Below are 19597 nucleotides of genomic sequence, written 5' to 3'. Positions count from 1 at the left end.
ACCACGCAAAATCTATTTTGCAGTTGTTGTGTTCTGGTATGACCATAAATTGAATGCAATATTTATTCAGATTTAGTGAACACAATTTTAGATGTATCACACACCTACAGTAGTGGCTAAAATTGTAGAAACCTTTTGGGAAAAGAGTATTTTTGAGGTTTTATGGCTAATAACACCACATTTATTTATTTTTTGAGCTTCAAGATAATCATACTCCGCTGCTGGAATGGCCTGGGAATAGCCCAGACTTAATCCAATTGAAAATCTATGGAGCCGACTAAAGAAACTGGTTAGTCAGAAGCAACAGGCAATAAAACCCAGTTAATAGAAGCCATCGTTCAATATTGGTTTCGCATTATAACAGCTACAGAACTAAAAGACTTGGTTCACTCCATGGGAAGACGTTGTAAGGCCGCAACTCATGCTACAGGTTACCCAACTAATTATTAACTGACATGGTGATCATTTTCGTATGTCTCGTTTTTTCTATGGTGATCATTTTTGTATATCTCATTTTTTTCTATGGTGATCATTTTTGTATATCTCGTTTTTTCTACATGTTTCACTTTTCTTCTTTATACGGTAACTGCTATTCTAATAGCAAATCCTGCATTACATTCTTGATTAAATTATCTTTCCATTGATATATAATTTTATGGTACTACTCCAAAAAAATAAATAAAAAGTGATGTTATTAGTTAGTTTTAGAAAATACACTTTCCCCAAAAGGTTTCCACAATTTGGCCACTACTGTAGTCTGGAATTCTATTCCTGAAAGATTTTGTGTTTCCTTTTAAGGAATTGCTCCAATTTCCTTAGATAAGAATTGAAGTTTGAAGCTTTCTTGGTGACAGAATTATGAAGGCATGGCTGCATTGTGATTTAAATCTATCAGCTAAGACTAACTTCACATCTAAATCCAATAGGTTACACTGCCAATCAAGCAGGGGAGATACAGGATTGTCCAAAGCAAAGCAGGGTAGAGCACAGGAATTAAATTGGACTTGCATAAGAACTTTTCCAAACTGGAGCAGTCTTTTATTATTTTTGTGAAGACCATGCTTAGTGTAAGCGTATGCTTAGGGCTACCTAAGTTCAGGTTCCAAGTTAAAGTATTTTAGAGAAAGACTTTTTTGCTATTGACATTGATGGATAATATTCTGAGACATGAGACCACAATATTTAAATTGTGTTCTCATGTTAGAAATCTTTGCATCTATAGTAAGACTCTTTGTCCATGGTAGAAATATACCATGAGAAACAGAGTAGAGCCAGATCTAGAACATGAAGAGAGATATCTTAGTTGTCATATATTGTATGTGTCAGATTTCAATAAATATGAGTCATTAAATGCAAACGGTTTTCAGCCGTTACAGGTTTTAGAAAGGAAACCTTGCAAATTTGGCTTTTTAACATGACTGATTTGGATTGGAATTCAACTGTCATGTAAAATCTAGGAAAGAATAAAGATTCCTGCTTGTGAAATTCTGAGTTTCTTTGAGGGTTAAACCAGAAGAACAGATATACTGGGGTAATTCCCAATTCTGGATCGTAAATCAGATTTAAAATTCTGTTTAGCAACTCATAAACCAGGGAATTATTTCGCCTGAATTCATTTTCTCCCTTAGATTTTGAACTATAGACAAAGTTCCAAGCTGGTCCAAAAGCAGGAAAATATTTTTAAGACTGCCAGCTACTCCAGGCAATAAGAATGACTTATTTTTATTTCATGAAAAAGCAGCACTTAAGGCAGAGACGCATAAATTCAGAAATAAGCCATTTTCTCAGTACTTTACTTTTTTTTTTTCTGGCATCATAGATTAGATGTCATTATTTCAAATATACCTTTCTGCCCCATCAGTGAATCACTGATTTAATAGGAACAGACCACTGCTTTGATTAGAGGCTACATCCAGACATAAAAAAATATCACAAAGAGGGATTTTTTTCTTAGATTAGTATCGCCTACACAAGGAGCTTTTTCTCCCCTCTATAGAACATTGAAACAAGATATGTTTCTGTTACAAACCTGGAAACGCTGTATTTTCTAGTTACTGTAAAAGGGATTGGAATAGATATTGTTTGGCTGTGATTTAAAATACAGCAGCTTGTTTAACTCCGGGAATTATGTAGCATGTCCAATTCAGAGTATAGCTAAAAATTATTTCCACCACATCCAGTGGCTGTTCTCCAGTTTTATTTAATCTACTTTGCTCAAGTGCTTTTGATCCAAAATACGATGTATTGCACAGAAGTACCTATTTGCCTGTTAACTGATTAATGCTTTCTAGTCCAGGGTCTGCATGGATTTACATAATCTGTCATAGCTTTTGCATTCTTGCAAAATAGGGAATCCTTTAGAAAAGTGTATTTTCTAAAACTAGCTAATAACATCACTTTTTTTTACTTAATACCATAAAATTATATATCAGTGGAAAGATAATTTAATCAAGAATGTAATGACAGTATAAAGAAGAAAAGTGAAACACGCAGAAAAAATGAGATATACAAAAATTATCACCATAGAAAAACCGAGATATATGAAAATTATCCCCATATCAGTGAATAACCTTTTGCGTGGCACTCAAACTTGGGCTCTTTAACCACTGAGCCATCGCACCCCGTTTTGTGTTGCACAAGCGTGTTATGAATAGCTAAAATCCAATAGCGGTCCTATTCTAGCCATGGATTGTGGAAATCTGAGTTAAGTGTAGCTACCTGTGATTCTGCGCTGCACCTAACAGTGATGCCCATTTAGATGCCCATGTACAGAAGAGGTTTTAAATTGCTGCTTAGCAGGATGCTTATATTGGCAGAGAAACAAATTTAAGCGTATTGAAAATGGCCAACACAAATCAAGTTGTATGTATGAACGGCTCATTCCATTTGTAAACCGCAATGTGAGGTTATAACCACAGGGGGGCACTCCATGAATACAAAAGAAATTGTACCTGCAATTAGGGTTTTATGGACTTGCAAGAAGTCTAGAAGACTACCATTTTGTTTTTAAAAATCATCCCTCTTTTTTGTTGCAGGAAAAATCTTACAATGGGGTAATAATACAATTATTTGCCCTGGTAGTTTCCACTTCCTAGCTTCAGTACAGGACTGTTCCTGCGTAAGACTGCAGTGTCAGAATTATTTTCAGAAGTTCCTTTTCTTTCCCAACCCAGGTTTCCGAACACTTTTCTCTGTAGAAGAACCAAATTAGTTGAAAAAAACTAGATTCCACAAGAATAGGAGTCATGAACGAACAGATAATTAATTGATATAAATGTTTTCTTGAGGTACTTTTAAGAAGTGTTTGCATTCTCCAAAGAGAATCCTCTTCATAATCTAAGACAGTTCAGTTTAAGAGTTTCAAGCTCAAAACATTATTCATTTTTTTTGCAAACTGGACTGAGCCCCAAAAGAGTCCTTCACAACCACATCAAACAACGATGTGTTTTCAGTGCACGGTTAAACAAGGACCCATTAATCCAGATCTAGACTAGGATCAAAGCAAGTTATTTTTCTTTTGGGGGAAAAAAAAGAGATTTGAAAAGACGCTGTTGTGGGGTATAACGTGTGTAAATGAAGTCCAACTTGCAGGATCACTAACACCGTGTCAGCTAGTGAGACATGGGAAACTACAAGAGAAGAAAGTGTTTGCTTTGATATCTGTAGTAACACTCTTGTACAGAAAACAAGTTATGAAACACTCAGCTTGATGTGAGTTATGAAGGAACCACAGAAATATTTTCACTGGCTGTTTTCAGCTCTGGAAGATGAGATGCAATTGTTGGGAGGTGTCTTTGAGTTTACAGAATATTTTGTCCCTTATAAACTTCAGCCTGGTTTGTCCTTAGATGACTGTTGTAGAATTTCAGGGACGTTGGATAAGAATGAGAAGTCAAAATAATGTGTTACAAGAAGGTAGTGGAAACCACTTTCATAACATTACCAAGAACGCAAATATGAAGCCGTAAGGAGCAGAACTTCATTGCTCAAGTCTTAGCGAAGAGCTACAATGACTCCACAAATCCTAGAAAACAATATCCAGGTGGTGCCAATCCTCCAATTTTAAAAACCGGGACACTGCTGGAATGCTAACACTCTTTCAAGACTTCGGTTTTAATCTATCAAGCGATGTCTCCTTCGTAAGTCTCAGTGAACAGAATGGATGTTAGAAGTTTTCGGGCCTTTCCATTTGTTTCAGTGGGTTCTGCAAACAGAGTCTCTGGATGGACTGTAAGCAAACTGTTAGCAATGGAGGGGGGGGGGAGAGATGGCATTGAGAACAAGACTAAAAGGGCCCATGTTGAAATGAGCTACTGCCGTTTCCTTGACATCATTCTCCAGATGCGTGGGAAATGAAAGATACTGTCACCCACCACAGGTGTTGCTCAAAATGGCGGGGAAGTCTAGAAGTCGCAAGCCTAACACACCTGAGCGTAAGCTGAAATCATGCAATATTGTGGCAATGATTTTCAGGCGGAAACCATCTCCTGCGTTAAATTCTTTTATTTGCAAATAAGGACTGAACCTGGGATTTCCCCATAAATACATCAACCAAAAAAAAAAAAAAAACCAAAAAAACATGATCGATGTGAATCAGAGATAATGTTTATATCGATTATTCTGACCTCACTGGAAGTTTTCCAGCCCTTGTTCGGTCCGTACCAGCGGTGTGGCAATTCAAAAGGGGTTTTTTGTTTTTTTGCACACCGCTGTCTGTATACATATACAGGCACAGCTTCTTCTTTGCGAAACAGTGCCATCAAAGAATCCTTCATTTGAACACAATCATAATCTACAAAGGTAGAACTTCACACCCATTTTTGCACACTGCTCGAGTGTGTACGTTTTTGCACACGGCCATTGGCATGCAGCCGTTATCAAAAATAGAATCCTTCATTTTTAAAAAAATGGTTAACGTTCACATCTACACATTCATCGCTGCTCCTTAGGAAAGCAGAGCCGAATCACAGATGCTATCAATACAAATTTCGTTCTGCTCCTTGTAAAGTTTGCAAATTTTGAAGGCTGCTAACGGCAGAGAGCAGTCTGCTGCAGCAAAAACAAAGCATCAAGTCTTGTTAAATACCATGCACTTTTTTGGAGAATAAGCGTCCATGGGATCTAAATCAACAAATGGAGGAAGTATTATATTACCTTGGAGTTATGTACATTTTATAGAAATGTCACAAATTAACTAGCATCCTTTGTACTTAGAAAGTATTTGGCAAAACAATTCTGACTCCCTTTATATATCCATACAAAAAAGTATTATACATTTTTTTTAGAAAAATGTTATCTAGCCACAAACATTTATAATTGTCCTAGGAAAATTTCTAGATGTTAAGAAAGCACCTAATTTTACATTCTACTTATTGTAGGAGGAAAACTTAATCCATGTTTGGGATCCTTAAAGAGAAAAGAATGGAATGGATACGAAAATGCTTTTCAGTTGACTAAGGTTAAGTTGGAAACTAGGCAGCTAATAATCTTCTGATCCAAATATTTTTATCACCCTCACTGCTGCTTCTTATGGCAACTAAGAGGAATGTCCACAGGGACTTGAAAGTCAAGATGGCAGTGACAACGATCGATGTTCAATGCCCTGTCTGCTTTTCAGGTGAAAATCTAGCAAAAAAAAGCTGGAGCTTTGCTTGCAACATTATGTTTGCCATTTTGACTTTTATTACCATTCTGTGGGCACCCATGGACCCCAGCATCCGCACAGAAGGCAACGAATTTGAACCCTGGTTGGAAAACTCAGCTATGGGTTGTTAACTAACCATGCCTTCTCAACTCAGAAGGAGTGAAGGAGATATCTTCTTTCAGATGACATCTCAAGAACATTAGATTGCTCTTTCAAGTCATGCTCATAGCCCACCCTTTATAAAGGTCCTGTGTACAGTTACATACATATGTATTTATTGGTGCTATTTATATATCACTTAATGCTCTCGCCCTTCAAAACCACTAACCAATTCAAAACATGATAAGGAGCAGACGGATTAATTCACGATTGGCATTTCCACCCCCCCAGTTCTTTTGTGACTTTTAGGGGCGCCAATGTAAAGAGGAAAGTGTCTTAAAAAGCGCATTGTTTGGGACAAGTTAGGTTGCCCAATGTCCACTGCACAAAATTGTTGATTTTTCAACCACTCTGATTATGCCTCCATGGAATATTACGCCTTGAGATCAATTCTCAGCATTTCCTAGCCAACATGTTCATTGCGAAGAATTCTGAGAGTTGATCCATAGAGATAGCTAGATCGGCGTTTTTCAATCTTGGCAAACTGAAGACGAGTGACATTCAGCTCCCAAAATTCCCTAGCCAGGATGCTGGCGGAGGAATTCTGGGAGCTGAAGTCCACACATCTTCAGGTTGCCAAGGTTGAGAAACATTGATCTAGAACAGGGGTGTCAAACTCAAGGCCCGGGGGCTGGATCCGGCCCGCAGGGGTGCTTAGATCTGGCCCGGGAGGGCTGCGGGTGGAGGGTTGCAGGAAACCGTTTGTTGTGTCTGCGCCCCCCCACCCCGAGCAGGCCCTGCTGCCAGAAAGTGACTTGGACAGTGAGAGGGAAGGGCCGTCAGGACTTACCTCGGGAGCACCGGCTTCCCTGGCTCAGCTCCAGGAGCCAGAAGGAGGCCAGGTGGAAGAGATAACGAGGCCTCCGTCCCCTGACTCTTTCCCTCCCAGGCCACGCCTGCTGACCCAGCTGACGGCAATCAGGCTTGGTTGGACTCTAGGTTTCGTAGGCAGGAGAGGAGGGAACAACAGAAGCAAGGGTGGGGCAGGCCTAGGAAGTGCTGAGTCATGGAGCCATACCCCACAGGTTATAAAAGGCAGCAAGAGCTGGTGTGTCTCTTTGTAACAGGCAAATCCACTGATTAAGAGCTGAAGTTTGTTTCTGGGTGACTCACCAGAATGGAGGCTCTTGGCATACGCTGGCTATTCTGCTGCCAGAGCTGATAGTGCCGGCTAATTAAGCCATCACTCGGACGGAGGTGAAGGGGGGACAGAACACCGTTGCAGCCTAAAATGGAGCTCGGGGTGGCCCTCCTGAGCTCTGTTTTTGCTGGCAGAGGATTGCAGGAGGTTGTCGCAGCCGAAAACGGAGCTCGGGAGCCCGTTTTTGCTGGCAGAGCGCTCGGGTCGCCACAGGCGCCCCCGACACGAGTGATGTCAAGCTGGCCACGCCCACCCTGGCCATACCTAACCCTGATGCGGCCCTCAATGAAATTGAGTTTGACACCCCTGATCTAGAATGTGGAGAAGGCTGTATGAAGAATCTAAATGAAGCCCAGCTGGCCACCAGGAGGAGAAAAAGCACTGAAAATGCAGAGGGAGTGTCCTATTATCTGTGCAAAGCCAGGTCAGTTAATGCTTTTACTCCATCTTCCTTTGAAACGAACCTCGCATCAGCGCTTCAAATAGGCTTCTATTCAAGAGAAAGGCATAATGAACCTCATACACCCAATTTTACAAGATCCACCCATGTTCTACGTATGGCACTCTGATTCCGCTTAACAAATTTTGTTCCACTTCCACAGCAAACACCTGGATCCCCCTCACATCACCAAGGCCTCAAATGACCGTTTCTCCCCCCCCTCCCCATCCCGAATCACTGTGCAATGGGAGCCCATCTAACAGGATTAATGTTGTGCTGTTTCCCAATGATGTGCTTTGTCATTTAATGAACACTCTACGGAGAGTTCAGAATTACAAATAGTGTTCCTTGCTCTTTCAGATCTTTGGCACAAGACAATCCACAATTAGATAAAATTAAGAGACTGGGCCACAGGTTCACAGCTTCCTTCCTTCCCTTCCCTCTCCCCTCCCTCTCCAGCTGTTAATTTTCTCTTCCTCAACTCTCGGTAAAGTAAACCTGGGTAATTCTCAATTCTTCCCAAGGTCCAAAAATCAAGCCCTTCACCCTAATTGATGTCACACCTGCACCAACCTCTCCCGCTTTGGATTCTACACAATTAGCAAACCGCTTTTAAGAACTTTACCAGAGAAGACGGTTGAGAATTTTTAACAGCTCCTGGGTGTTGCGTCAGTTATTCAAAAAAAATCTGTGAGTACAGTATATTAAAGCCAATTTCGTGGCTTGGCTTTTGGTCTCTGTTTCCCCATCTTGTTGAAAAATAAAAATAAAAATAAGAAGTCGAAAAATATTTCAGGTATAAAAAAATAAAGTCGAAGCCCTATGCCCTCCCACCCCCGTCCCTCTTTTCTCTTGGAAAAATAGTGTTTCAAAAAAAAAATAATATTCATTCTGGGTTTAGAAGTTGGGGAGCCCAGTTTCCAGTCTGATAAATGGGAAGAAGCAAATACAGACATGCAACAGAAGATAAGCACACTGGAACAGAAGCCCACAGAGCTCAACCTGGGACAACGGCTTACTTTTTCTTGTCCTTGTCTTTCTTGGTGGTTTGAGAGCTGGCCTGTTGACCCTGTGATTGTAATAGCTGAGCCGCTGCTTTCTTTTTTTGGAAGTTGTTCAGCTCCTCCTCGAGTTCCTTCTTCTTGTCTTCTACCTTCTTCTTCTCCTCTTGGTGAGTCCGCTTTAGATGGTCGAACTTCTCATGAAGCTGCTCGGAGGGAACGGGCGAAGAGAGAGAAAGACAGGGCGGTCACGTGGAATGGAAATCAGCTGCGCCGCGTGAATCAGCTGAGCCAGAAAGAAGGAAATATAGGACAGGATAGGGTGGGGACAGGTGGGCGGGGCCAGCTGATGGTCAGAACTACTGGTTCGCTAGAACCTGTTCACTGGAATTAAGGAGAAACTTCCTAACAGTAAGGACAATTAACCAGTGGAACAGCTTGCCTTCAGAAATCATCACTGGAGGTTTTTAAGAAGAGACTGGATAGTCACTTGTCTGAGATTGTATAGGTTCTCCTCCTTGAGCAGGGGCTGGATTAGAAGACCTCCAAGGTCCCTTCCAGCTCTAGTCTATTCTAATATTCTAGAATATAAAGTAAATATTCTGCTGCCCTCTTCAAGGTCAGAGGGCAACAGAATACATAATGTTTTGAGCACCAGAAGAACTATAAATAGATTTGATCCAGGTATGCCTGATCAATAAAGTATTATCTTCACTCTGTCTCATGACAGACCTTTCTCCACTTTTTGGGAGGAAAGAGATGCATCTAACAAGAGATTTTCTTCTGGATACTGGTTTATCCAAAAGGCACAAAGAATGTAGATGTTGAAATGGAGATCACAACCACAGCTTATGCCTTTCAAATCACTTATGTTCTTCTCTTTGGCTCTATCTGTTTCAGGAAAAATTTCAACAGTAGGTTTTTTCCCCCTCCACCTGTGTTGGAGAGCGAAAAAAAGGGAGTGAAGGCCAGTTGGTTGAGGTTCAGTAGCCACCTAAAATCTGGCCTTCATTTCCTTTTTCCTCTCCGGATTCTACTTACATCTTTTTCTGCTTCCTTCAGCTCCGCTTCTTTCTCCTTCACTCTCATGACAAACATCTGCCTCATTTCTTCTTCTTTCTTCTGTAGCTCACCCAGAAATTCATTTCTCTTGGCTTCGTAGGTTTCTTGCAGGCTTGTTTCCAACACAATGACCCCCAAAGAGAACGGTTGGAAGTGATGAGAAGAAGAGGGAAGGAAGGAAGAAGGGGGGTAAAAAAAGACAACCTTTAACACCAGGAGGGATTCTTATGAAAGACTCCAAAATGATAAATGATAAATTAATAAAATTTCTATCAACAGAAGAGGAACTCATCAAGCCTTTTGTTCTCCGTTCAAGATAGTCATAGGGGGGAAAAAACCCTGAAGTATAGGCAGTCTTCAAGCTACAACTATAAGGCAGCCTGCTCATCAAGGTTGTAACTCATGATGGTTGTAAAGCAGGTCAGTCACATGACCTACCCAATTTTACAGCATTTTTTTTGGCACCAGTTATTGAGCAAACATGGCGATTGTAGGGGGGGGCTGCTGCAGTTGTTAAATGAACATTGCAGTTATTCACCGTAGGCAGTTGAGCACCCAATGTGTGACAAATGGGGGGGGGGGGGAAGGGCACTGACCGTTGGAACTTCATATTCAGGTCAAAAGTACCCCCACTACCAGGTAGGGTTTCTCAGACCTTCAAATAGTTGCTAAGTAACAAGTCATAAGCTGAATTCTACCCATAGTACATTTTTTTAAAGATTTTTCAAAATCTCTTTTACTATTTTTATAAATATTAATTTCATAAATAACGCCAAGCAGCGAACAAACCTATTTTCTCCACAACAACAACCCTGTGAGGTGGGTTGGGCTGAGAGAGGGGGAAAGTCATTCAGCTGGGTTTCATGCCTAAGGCAGGACTAGAGCTCACAGACTCTTGGTGATTGGTCCAAAGTCACCCAGCTGGGTTCCATGACTAAGGCAGGACTAGAACTCACAGTCCCCTAGTGATTGGCCCAAAATCACCCAGCTGATTTTCATGCCTAAGGCAGGAATAGAGCTCACAGTCTCTTGGTGATTGGTCCAAAGTCACCCAGCTGGGTTCCATGACTAAGGCGGGACTAGAACTCACAGTCCCCTAGTGATTGGCCCAAAATCACCCAGCTGATTTTCATGCCTAAGGCAGGACTAGAGCTCACAGTCTCCTGGAGATTGGCCCAAAGTCACCCTGCTGGCTTTCACGCCTAAGGTGGGACTAGAACTCACCGTATCCCAGTTTCTAGCCACAAACTACTTTACATGATACTAGATTAGCAGCACAGAGAACTTAAATCTCTAATTTATCATCTTGATTTATTTCAATAAACCTACAATCTGCATGTGTGCCTTCACAAATTCCTCTAAAAGTTGTGGCAGGAAGGGAAAAATAATAAATTAGTTAATATAAGAATTGTATTTTTTTAAAAAAAATAAAGTTTTGTCCTGGCCTTGTTCTCTTAACTGGAAGGCATCTCTCAACATGCCATTTAGAAGCCAAATTTAACTCTTGGCATGAAAAAGCTGTTTTTTCCAAGACAAATCACGACTGAAATCAACTTGTTTTTTTAATTCAAATAAAAACAGTATTGGGCGATCCTAACCTTTTCCTTAAAAACCTGGTGGAGAGGGAGGAAGGGTGATGAACCCAGATATATTATGTTTAATTTTTATTCAAAATTAAATAAAAAATAATACATGTGAATTTTTATCTTTTATCTTCACCTTACCCAGTTGCCATTTGCGTAACTAGTTTAATTTATGGATACCTCTGGACTTATTCTTCTAAATAAGTGCAGTAGCTGTGAAAAGAGCTACTTCCTATTTTAATTGGAGTAATCTGAATTCCAATCCTGGAGCATAAATCTTGATCTGTTGGCTTAAATACCCACTTTCATTTCCATGATCCTATTATCATTTTGCACAGTGCAGAGACACAGCCCAATTCAAGGGAATAAGGAATTTGTATCTGAAGATACCCAATTATCTGAATAATTGGAGAAATATGAAACACTATTGATCAGTGGGGAAATCCAATGTTTTTTTACTTACCGGTTCTGTGGGCGTGGCTTGGTGGGCGTGGCACTGCTTGGTGGGCGTGGCAGAGGAAGGATACTGCAAAATCCCCATTCCCTCCCCACTCCTGGGAGAAGGATATTGCAAAATCTCCATTCCCACCCCATACTGGGGCCAGCCAGAGGTGGTATTTGTCGTTCTAGGAACCACTCAAAATCTCCGCTATCGGTTCTCCGAACTGCTCAAAATTTCCGCTACTGGTTCTCCAGAACCTGTCAGAATCTGCTGGATTTCACCCCTTCTATGTATGTACATCTGATTGGAATCATGCAGTTGTATCTGGTGCTGTATGTCAGCAACTGAATCCAAGGAAATGGTATACATATTCCTTTACCCAATTAAACAACATTACATCGTTTATTGTGTGGGAACTGTTGGTGGGGGGGAGGGGGAATATGCTCATAAAAATCTGATTAAACATGGGCTGATACAGTGGCAGTGAAACAGGAACCAGAGTTTGGCGCCAGACCAGATTTATTAAATAGGACTTGGCAAGCTGTAATGAGGAATTGCTTCACCACATGGTTGAGGAGAAAGAAAACAAGACAAAGTAGGTGGTGAAAAGGAATTCAGAACCATCTGCCACTTGGCAAAATTACCCCGGTTTTGTTTTGATAGAGCAAACCAATAAAAGCATCTTGTTCAAATAGATGGTAGACTATATTTTATATGGATATTCATTCTTTGACAGCCATAATTCCTTCCTTCCTTCCTTCCTTCCTTCCTCCCTCCCTCCCTCCCTCCCTCCCTCCCTCCCTCCCTCCCTTCTCTTTACCCAGTAAGTACCATATTTTTTGGAGTATAAGATGTACCTTCTTCCCCCAAAAAAGAGGATGAAAATCTGGGTGCGTCTTATACTCTGAATGTAGACTTGTCCAGTTTCTCAAACGGAGGTTTCAGAGGCTGAAAGAAGCTTCAGAAAAGAAGCCCCCAAACAGAGCTTCAGGAAAGAAGCCCCCAAACAGAGCTTCAGAAAAGAAGCCCCCAAACAGAGCTTCAGAAAAGAAGCCCCCAAACAGAGTTTCAGAAAAGAAGCCCCCAAATAGCGCTTCAGAAAAAAAGCCCCCAAATAGAGCTTCAGAAAAGAAGCCCCCAAACAGAGCTTCAGGAAAGAAGCCCCAAACAGAGCTTCAGGAAAGAAGCCCCCAAACGGAGCTTCAGAAAAAAAAGCCCCCAAACAGACCTTCAAGGAGCCTAGAAAAAAAGCCCCAAACGGAGCTTCAGAGGCTTTTTTTCTGAAGTTCTGTTTTGGAGGCTTTGAGAGGCAGGGGAAAAAAAGCAAAAAAAAAAAAAAAAAGAGCAAGGCACAGAGCTCACAACCAAGGAACCTGTTTCTAAAATTCACCTCTGGGAACAGCTGCCAATCAGTTTTTTTCTTATTTTCCTCCTCAAAAACTAAGGTGCGTCTTATACTCCGAAAAATACGGTACTTGCTCCAGCAACACACCAAACTTCTTTCGGAGTTAGTTTGGAAGCTCACCTGCTCTTTACCTACCTGAACGGTTTGCTGTCGGGATCTGTGTCTTTGAATCCCATCTCTTCCAGTTTGCACCGGCGGTAGAGCTCATAATGTCGGCTGTGAGTTTGCTCCCTCAGGTCTTCCATGTTCACTCTGATCAGCATTTCGCGCAACTTTACAAAATCACAGTGGTTTTCATTTTCAACTATTTAAAAAAAAAATCATAAAAAATGTGGAAATGTAGGATATGGCGGGAATCCAATTTCCCCCCCCCCTTTTTTTTCTTAACACAAAAACCTATTTTTCATATTTTTTTTTTAAATCAAAACCAGGATTTATTGCCATTATATCTCCGTAATTATATGAGTGGTGCAGTGGCCTAGAGGTGGAGCTCTTGCCTCACAATCAGGAGGCTGGGGGTTCGATCCTAGGCAGAGGCAGATATATCTCTCTCTGGGCACAATGAGAATATATCTGCTGAATAAAACTCCGCATTGGTGACAGGAAGGGCATCTGGCCAGTAATCACTCAGCTCCATTCAGTTGCCCAGACTTTATCTCACAAGGGATTATGGAGTCATTAAAAGGTGATGATATCTCTATAATTATATCTCCAAAAGATTTTTCTAAGAGCTTGCATTATTTGATTTCCATTATTCCAGTAATCAACAGTTCTGGAGAGGGAAAAGACCTTTTGCTTTTACAGGTATTGAGTTGACTTATGAGAATTCATAACGAGCTAGACTGATTGCTTAATCTCCTCTGTGATTCAGAAATATATTTACTATATTTGTGTCCCTTGTGATTAATGTGCTAAATTTATATTCCTCTAAAATCAATAGCTCTTTTATTAGCAATAAAGGCAAATTAGTCTAATTACAATCTTTTAATTTACAAAATTAGAAACCCCACGGGCTGAAGTCTAAAAGGAGACATTTTCTTGGTGTGCATCCAACACAATTCTCCAGATCTCAGTCACAACCGTTCACGTCTGTTGTTTGCCTTTCCTGCTGACTCAAGAAATTGCTTGTAGCGCTGCCACCTGCCCACCCTAGTTCAATTTTTTTTTCTACCATTGGTATAAAACGTACAAAGATTCATCTGTCCCCGTCAACATACCTTGGACCACTCCCCATGGATATTGTCTAGCTTTGGCCATTTTATTGCCAATCTTCACTTCTTCGGTGCTGCCAACCACGGCAAATGGGAGATGGACCTGCAGTTAGGGTGACATAAGACAGGTCAGGTATTCACCAAAACCAGCCTGAATTAGAGCAAACCTGTCAGGAAATTGTTATTTGCCTAACTAGTTGGCCAGGCAATATATAAACTAACTATGTATGTTTGCAGTAAGAAAGGCATGATATTGCTTTAAGGCTGTGCTGCATCATGCAAGCATCCTGATTGGTTGAGCTCTGTAGCCAATGTATAAAAGGACTACTAAATTATGGCTTGTGGGGAATCTACAAGGACGCTACAGCATTGTAACCTGATGACATGCTGCAACTGTGTATTTGAGCTTTATGATCGTTGCTTGATCATGGCTAGTTACTGATTCCTCCAGATACTGACTGTTGTGAATTGAACTATGTTTTGCTGAACTGAAAGAAGACCTTGTTCGTTGTGCAAGTCTACATTGGTAAGAAGACTTTGTAACATCCCTGACTGGCTTTATATGTGTATGATCTGGAATTGGTTTTGGACTATGACTTTACCTTTTTCCCTAAAAGTAAAGGAATATCAAACCCCAGTTTGTCTGCAAGTGACTGTTATTGTATACAACCACTCTCAGTTGTTTTCATGCGTAGGGTACTCTGCTCAACAGTCCACAACCTTGGTTGAGAACCCAGATTACCCTTAACAAAACCCCACTCCCTTCTGGCCCTGATAGTGTTACCTAGTTGGGTGATGAAATGTTTGCAAGAAAGCCACCAAGCTCGGAGCGCACCAAGGGACCCACAAGGATTACAAAAGGTGCCCTCACTGCCGTGACCGATCACCTGGGCCTGGAGTGACAGGTTCTGTGCCACTCTTGACAGATGCCATTTATCCATAAGAAAGAGCCCAACTCAAGCTCTGAAGAGCCAAGCTACTTATTTTTTTTCACCAGGAAACGCTTCCAACCAAACACTACCTCAAGATTTAGTCTCCTTTCTGCCCTTGGCCCACTCCTGCATCCAAACATTAGTTTGGGATAGTGGCGAGATTCAAATAATTTAACAACCGGTTCTCTGCCCTAATGACCAGCTGGGTTGGCATGGCCAGGGGGTGTGACAGGCAGCACTCAGCCTCCTGCACCCCCCAGGAGCAAAAATGGGCCACGGAGGGAGGGTATCGCCCTCCACACCCCGTTTTGGGCCTAGTAGGCCTTTCTGAAGCCTCCTGGGAGCGAAAATGGGCCACGGGGGGACACATCTCCCATATGGCCTGTTTTGGGCCTAGGAAGCCTCCCTGGGAGCCAAAATGGGGCACGTGTGGACTACTGGAAGGGGCGGGGAAGAAATGGGCAGTCAGCCAGCAATTTAACTACCGGTTCAGGCGAACCGGCCTGAACCCGCGGAATATCACCACTGGTTTTGGACCTTTAGAGACGTTCTAAATCCAGGTGAGCTGATAGGGGACACTGCTTATCTCCATTTCTTGGCCAAGGGAGCCAACATTGTCTGAAGATATTTCTGGGGTCATGTGGTCAGTGCGACTAAACGCCGAAGCACATGGAATGCTGTTACCTTCCCACCAAAGTGGTACCTATTTATCTACTCGCATTTGCATGCTTTTGAGCTGTTAGGCGGGCAGGAGCTGGGGCAATTAAAAGGAGCTCATCCCATCGTGCAGCATCAGCTTTCTAACTGAGAAGCTCAGCGTCTTTAACCGCTGAGCCATCATGCCCCCACCCACCCCGTTTAAAGTGGGTATAGGACAACCCAAGTTATTTGTCTGGGGCAGACATTCTTAATAGCTGGGTCATCACGGGAAATTTTAAAGAAGAGATTAGACAGCCATTTCAGACAAATGGCATAAGGTCTCTTCTGGTTGAGCAGGAGGTTGGACTAGAAGGGGCTGCCACAAAAAAGAGGGAGTCAAACTATTCTCCAAAGCACCTGAGGGCAGGACAAGAAGCAATGGGTGGAAACTAATCAAGGAGAGAAGCAACTTAGGACTAAGGAGAAATTTCCTGACAGTTAGAACAATTAATCAGTGGAACGACTTTCCTCCAGAAGCTGTGAATGCTTCAACGCTGGAAGTTTTTAAGAAGATGTTGGATAACCATTTGTCTGAAATGGTTTAGGGTTTCCTGCTTAAGTATGGGGTTGGACTAGAAGACCTCCCAAGATCCCTTCCAATTGTGTTATTCTATTCTGTTCTGTTCTGTTCTATTCTATCTTATCCTATTCCTATTCCTATTCTACCTCCAAGGCCTTTTCAACTCTGTTATTTGGTAGGAAAAAAATCTCACTTTTACTTCCAAAGCATTTGTATTAAAGGTTCAAAGTGGCAGCCCCATGTTTGAGGCAGCTGTTTATTATTATTTGGGAAATGGAAGGGGGCATTCTGCAACCTGATGAATGAACTCAAGGTTTGAAAGGGTGGCGTTTTGAATTTGAAGTCATTCAATGTTTTGCACACCACCCAGAACAAACATGGCGGCGGCTCTGTGTTCTTCTGCCAAAAAACAGTTTCTTTTAAGAAAGAGCCGGGTGGAGAAAAAGGCAACATTCAGGAGACTGTGTGGCTTTTTTTTGGGTGTGTATGTGTGTGTGTGTTTGTTAAAGCATCTCTGGAATACAGCTGTAGTCTTTGAAGGGGGTGTGTATCACTGACAGCAGCCTTGACATCAAAACAGCTTCTTCTCCGGAGTTCATTACAACCCTAATTGCATTATGGAACAATATCTGGAGAGAGCTAATTACAGCGCAACACCACCCATGATCCAAGTTGCACATCGAGGAGCAAAGGAAAGCAAAGCACAAAAATGAAAAATGGCACAGGAATTAAAAGTTCCAGCCAGCAACGATCAAACATTCTTCAAGCTATCTTTGCATGTCTAAGACGGTTGCCGGCATTTTTAAGAAGTGGATGCTCAAGGCAGCGAGAAACGATGCTTTGTATTATTTTGCGCTTCGGAGAATGACAGTGAGAATAACATCTTTTCTAAGAATATCCAAAACTATCAGATAAAATCATAAACCCTCCTACACTCCTTCTACCCAAAGGAATTCTGTCACTTCTCTTTGTTGTGCATCCTTCATTCTGTTAATTTATGGCTATTTCACATAGCCATAAATTATCATGGGAAATATGGCTACTGAATACTTCCGAGTCAACTTTATTAGCAACTTTGAAAGCTTCTTCATCTGCTCTCCTTCAAAATAACCCAAATAATATCTGGGCCTGACAGACAGAAAAGGAACGGTGATGAAAATTACACTTTAAAATAACTTCGCAGCTCATTGCTTGCTCTTCTATACTTTGGAACGTGCTTGTTCAATTTAAACTCTGACAGTCTATATATACGAGTGAGTGTTGACGTTTCCTAGGAAGTCAGTTATGGTGAATTGAAGGAAGTCAAGGCTTGGCCCACACCGCACCCTATTTTATAGCCCTCTACTAAAAGAGGAAGGAAGAGAGGATGTAATAAAAAGTGGCGGAGCCTGTCTGCATTCCAAGGTTCTCAAACCAGTTAGCCAATGCAATATTTGAGGGGAGAATCCACAGATTAGCAATCAGAGGAAACTGCGTATCAGTGGTTGTACAATCTCTTCTTAAAAACCTCCAGTGTTGGAGCATTCACAACTTCTGGAGGGAAGTTGTTCCACTGATTAATTCTTCTAACTCTCGGGAAAACCCACCTGACCTCTAAGTTGCTTCTCTCCTTGATCAGTTTCCACCCATTGCTTCTTGTCCTGCTTCAGGTGCTTTGGAGACAGAAGGAGAAAAGGAAGGGAAAAAAGGAACGAAGGAAAGAAAAAAGGAAAGGAGGGAGGGGAAGAGGGAGGGAGGAATAGAATGAAAGAGCAACAGATAAAGGCAAAAACATCTGTAATATTCTTCTTCCTAGTAATAAATACTCCATATCAGGCACAGTATTTGCCAAAAGTCCCAGCTCTGCCATAAAAACAGGAACACTAGAAATTGTAAGCGGATATAAGTTGCAGAAGGAAAAATTGAAGGCAAACGAAGGCCAGGCAGAAGAAGAAGATCATGGCTTCAAAATCAAAACTCAACAGCACTTTTTCGTGTGGCTACTGATAAAAATAGGATCGCCAATGTCCAATGACGGATATGGGAGGAGGAGGAGGAGGAAGAGGAGGAGGAGGTGGTGGTAGATGCAGTCTGTATGTCATACAACTGGAAATGCCAAAGACCGTTTGATTTAAAACCTTCTGGAGAATTCTTGCAAATGTCAGAGGGAAAGGTTAACATTTGCATGGCTGAGTCTGCATTTTTATTTATTCGTTGTTTGATATTTTATCTATCTGAAGATAACATTATAGAAAAGAGGGAGCCAGCCAGTCTTCAGGACTCTTAATATTCCACTACCACATAGATTACTAATGGAGACCATTTGGGAGGGATCTGGGTGGGACTCCACTTGTATGAGTTGCTTATAAAAATAATAAAGGCAGGATACAAATAAGCCGTAATAGCTCAGGCTGTTAGAAGCCTGTTATTAGAACACAGCAGCCTGCAATTACTGCAGGTTCAAGCCCGGCCCAAGGTTGACTCAGCCTTCCATCCTTTATAAGGTAGGTAAAATGAGGACCCAGATAAGTTGACTTTGTAAAATATACAAATAGAATGAGACTATTGCCTTATACACTGTAAGCCGCCCTGAGTCTTCGGAGAAGGGCAGGATATAAATGTAAATAAATTTAAAAAAAAGCAAATAAAATGTGTAAGGACCTTCCCATTGATGCATCCTGCACCACACCTGGCCTCCACCCTGCCTATCTTTTAACTCATAACTTCAACATGTTGTTCACTTGCATACTGAAAGAGAACTGCCTCTGGGGAACCACTCTTGTCTTTTAAAGATGTTTCATTTTGACTGTCCCTTTATATTAAATGTTGACGGTTTTCTGAAAACGGTTTCATTGAATCTATTATTCTTTACGAGAGCACCTCTCTGGCCTTCTTTGGCAAGATTATATAATTTAATTAGCAAGGTTTGTGACAATACCCAAAAGACCAGATCTGGCCCAAAGCCACTATTATTTTTTTAAAAGCATGCAATTAATTCCTTGCTGAAGTTTCAACATAGACTCTCTCTCTCTCTCTCTCTCTCTCTCTCTCTCTCTCTCACACACACACACAGACACACCTACCTCTCAAAGCCTGATCTGGTCTACAATTAATTTCCTCCGTTTCTTAAGCTTCAAACCAAAACCTCAAAACCATTCTGGAGGCTTGGGAATTTACAGTAAACAACAACTGAACCGCTGCCTAAAGAAGAAGGGACATCTCCAGCCTCATCAAGGAAGCCATAAAGTATATATTTGGGTTTTTCCCCCCCTTCTGGGATATTATACATTTTGAAGTGGAGCCCCAAAGGCAGAAGAAGTGAACATTTGTGTCTTTCCATCTCTGGAGAGTTTTCCAGGTGCCGTTTTCATTCTGCGGTT

At 41.5% G+C, this 19597-nt stretch overlaps 1 protein-coding gene across 10 annotated transcripts in view; it reads right to left on the bottom strand.

Moving 5' to 3' along the window:
* The window catches only part of SEPTIN11 (septin 11), a 272978-nt gene that overhangs the window by 148705 nt on the left and 104676 nt on the right, over nt 1-19597 (bottom strand). For 8 of the 10 annotated variants that reach the window (XR_009156300.1, XR_009156301.1, XR_009156302.1 and 5 more), the window contains exons 6-10: nt 17825-17890; nt 14094-14190; nt 13012-13180; nt 9426-9558; nt 8403-8590 (exon numbers count right to left, since the gene is read on the bottom strand). Coding sequence is in view for 7 of the 10 variants with exons in the window: in XM_058193007.1 (XP_058048990.1) it covers nt 8403-8590; nt 9426-9558; nt 13012-13180; nt 14094-14190; nt 17825-17890 (653 nt within the window). In the remaining 3 variants the exon portion in view is untranslated. Of the gene's footprint in view, nt 1-670; nt 5122-8402; nt 8591-9425; nt 9559-13011; nt 13181-14093; nt 14191-17824; nt 17891-19597 lie in introns of those variants that run through there. The other 2 variants (XM_058193003.1, XM_058193005.1) reach the window with 2 other exon arrangements.

Source organism: Ahaetulla prasina, chromosome 8 (genome assembly GCF_028640845.1).
Source record: "Ahaetulla prasina isolate Xishuangbanna chromosome 8, ASM2864084v1, whole genome shotgun sequence".
Taxonomy (NCBI): Eukaryota; Metazoa; Chordata; class Lepidosauria; order Squamata; family Colubridae; genus Ahaetulla; species Ahaetulla prasina.
This window is presented reverse-complemented; position numbering and strand designations above follow the sequence as displayed.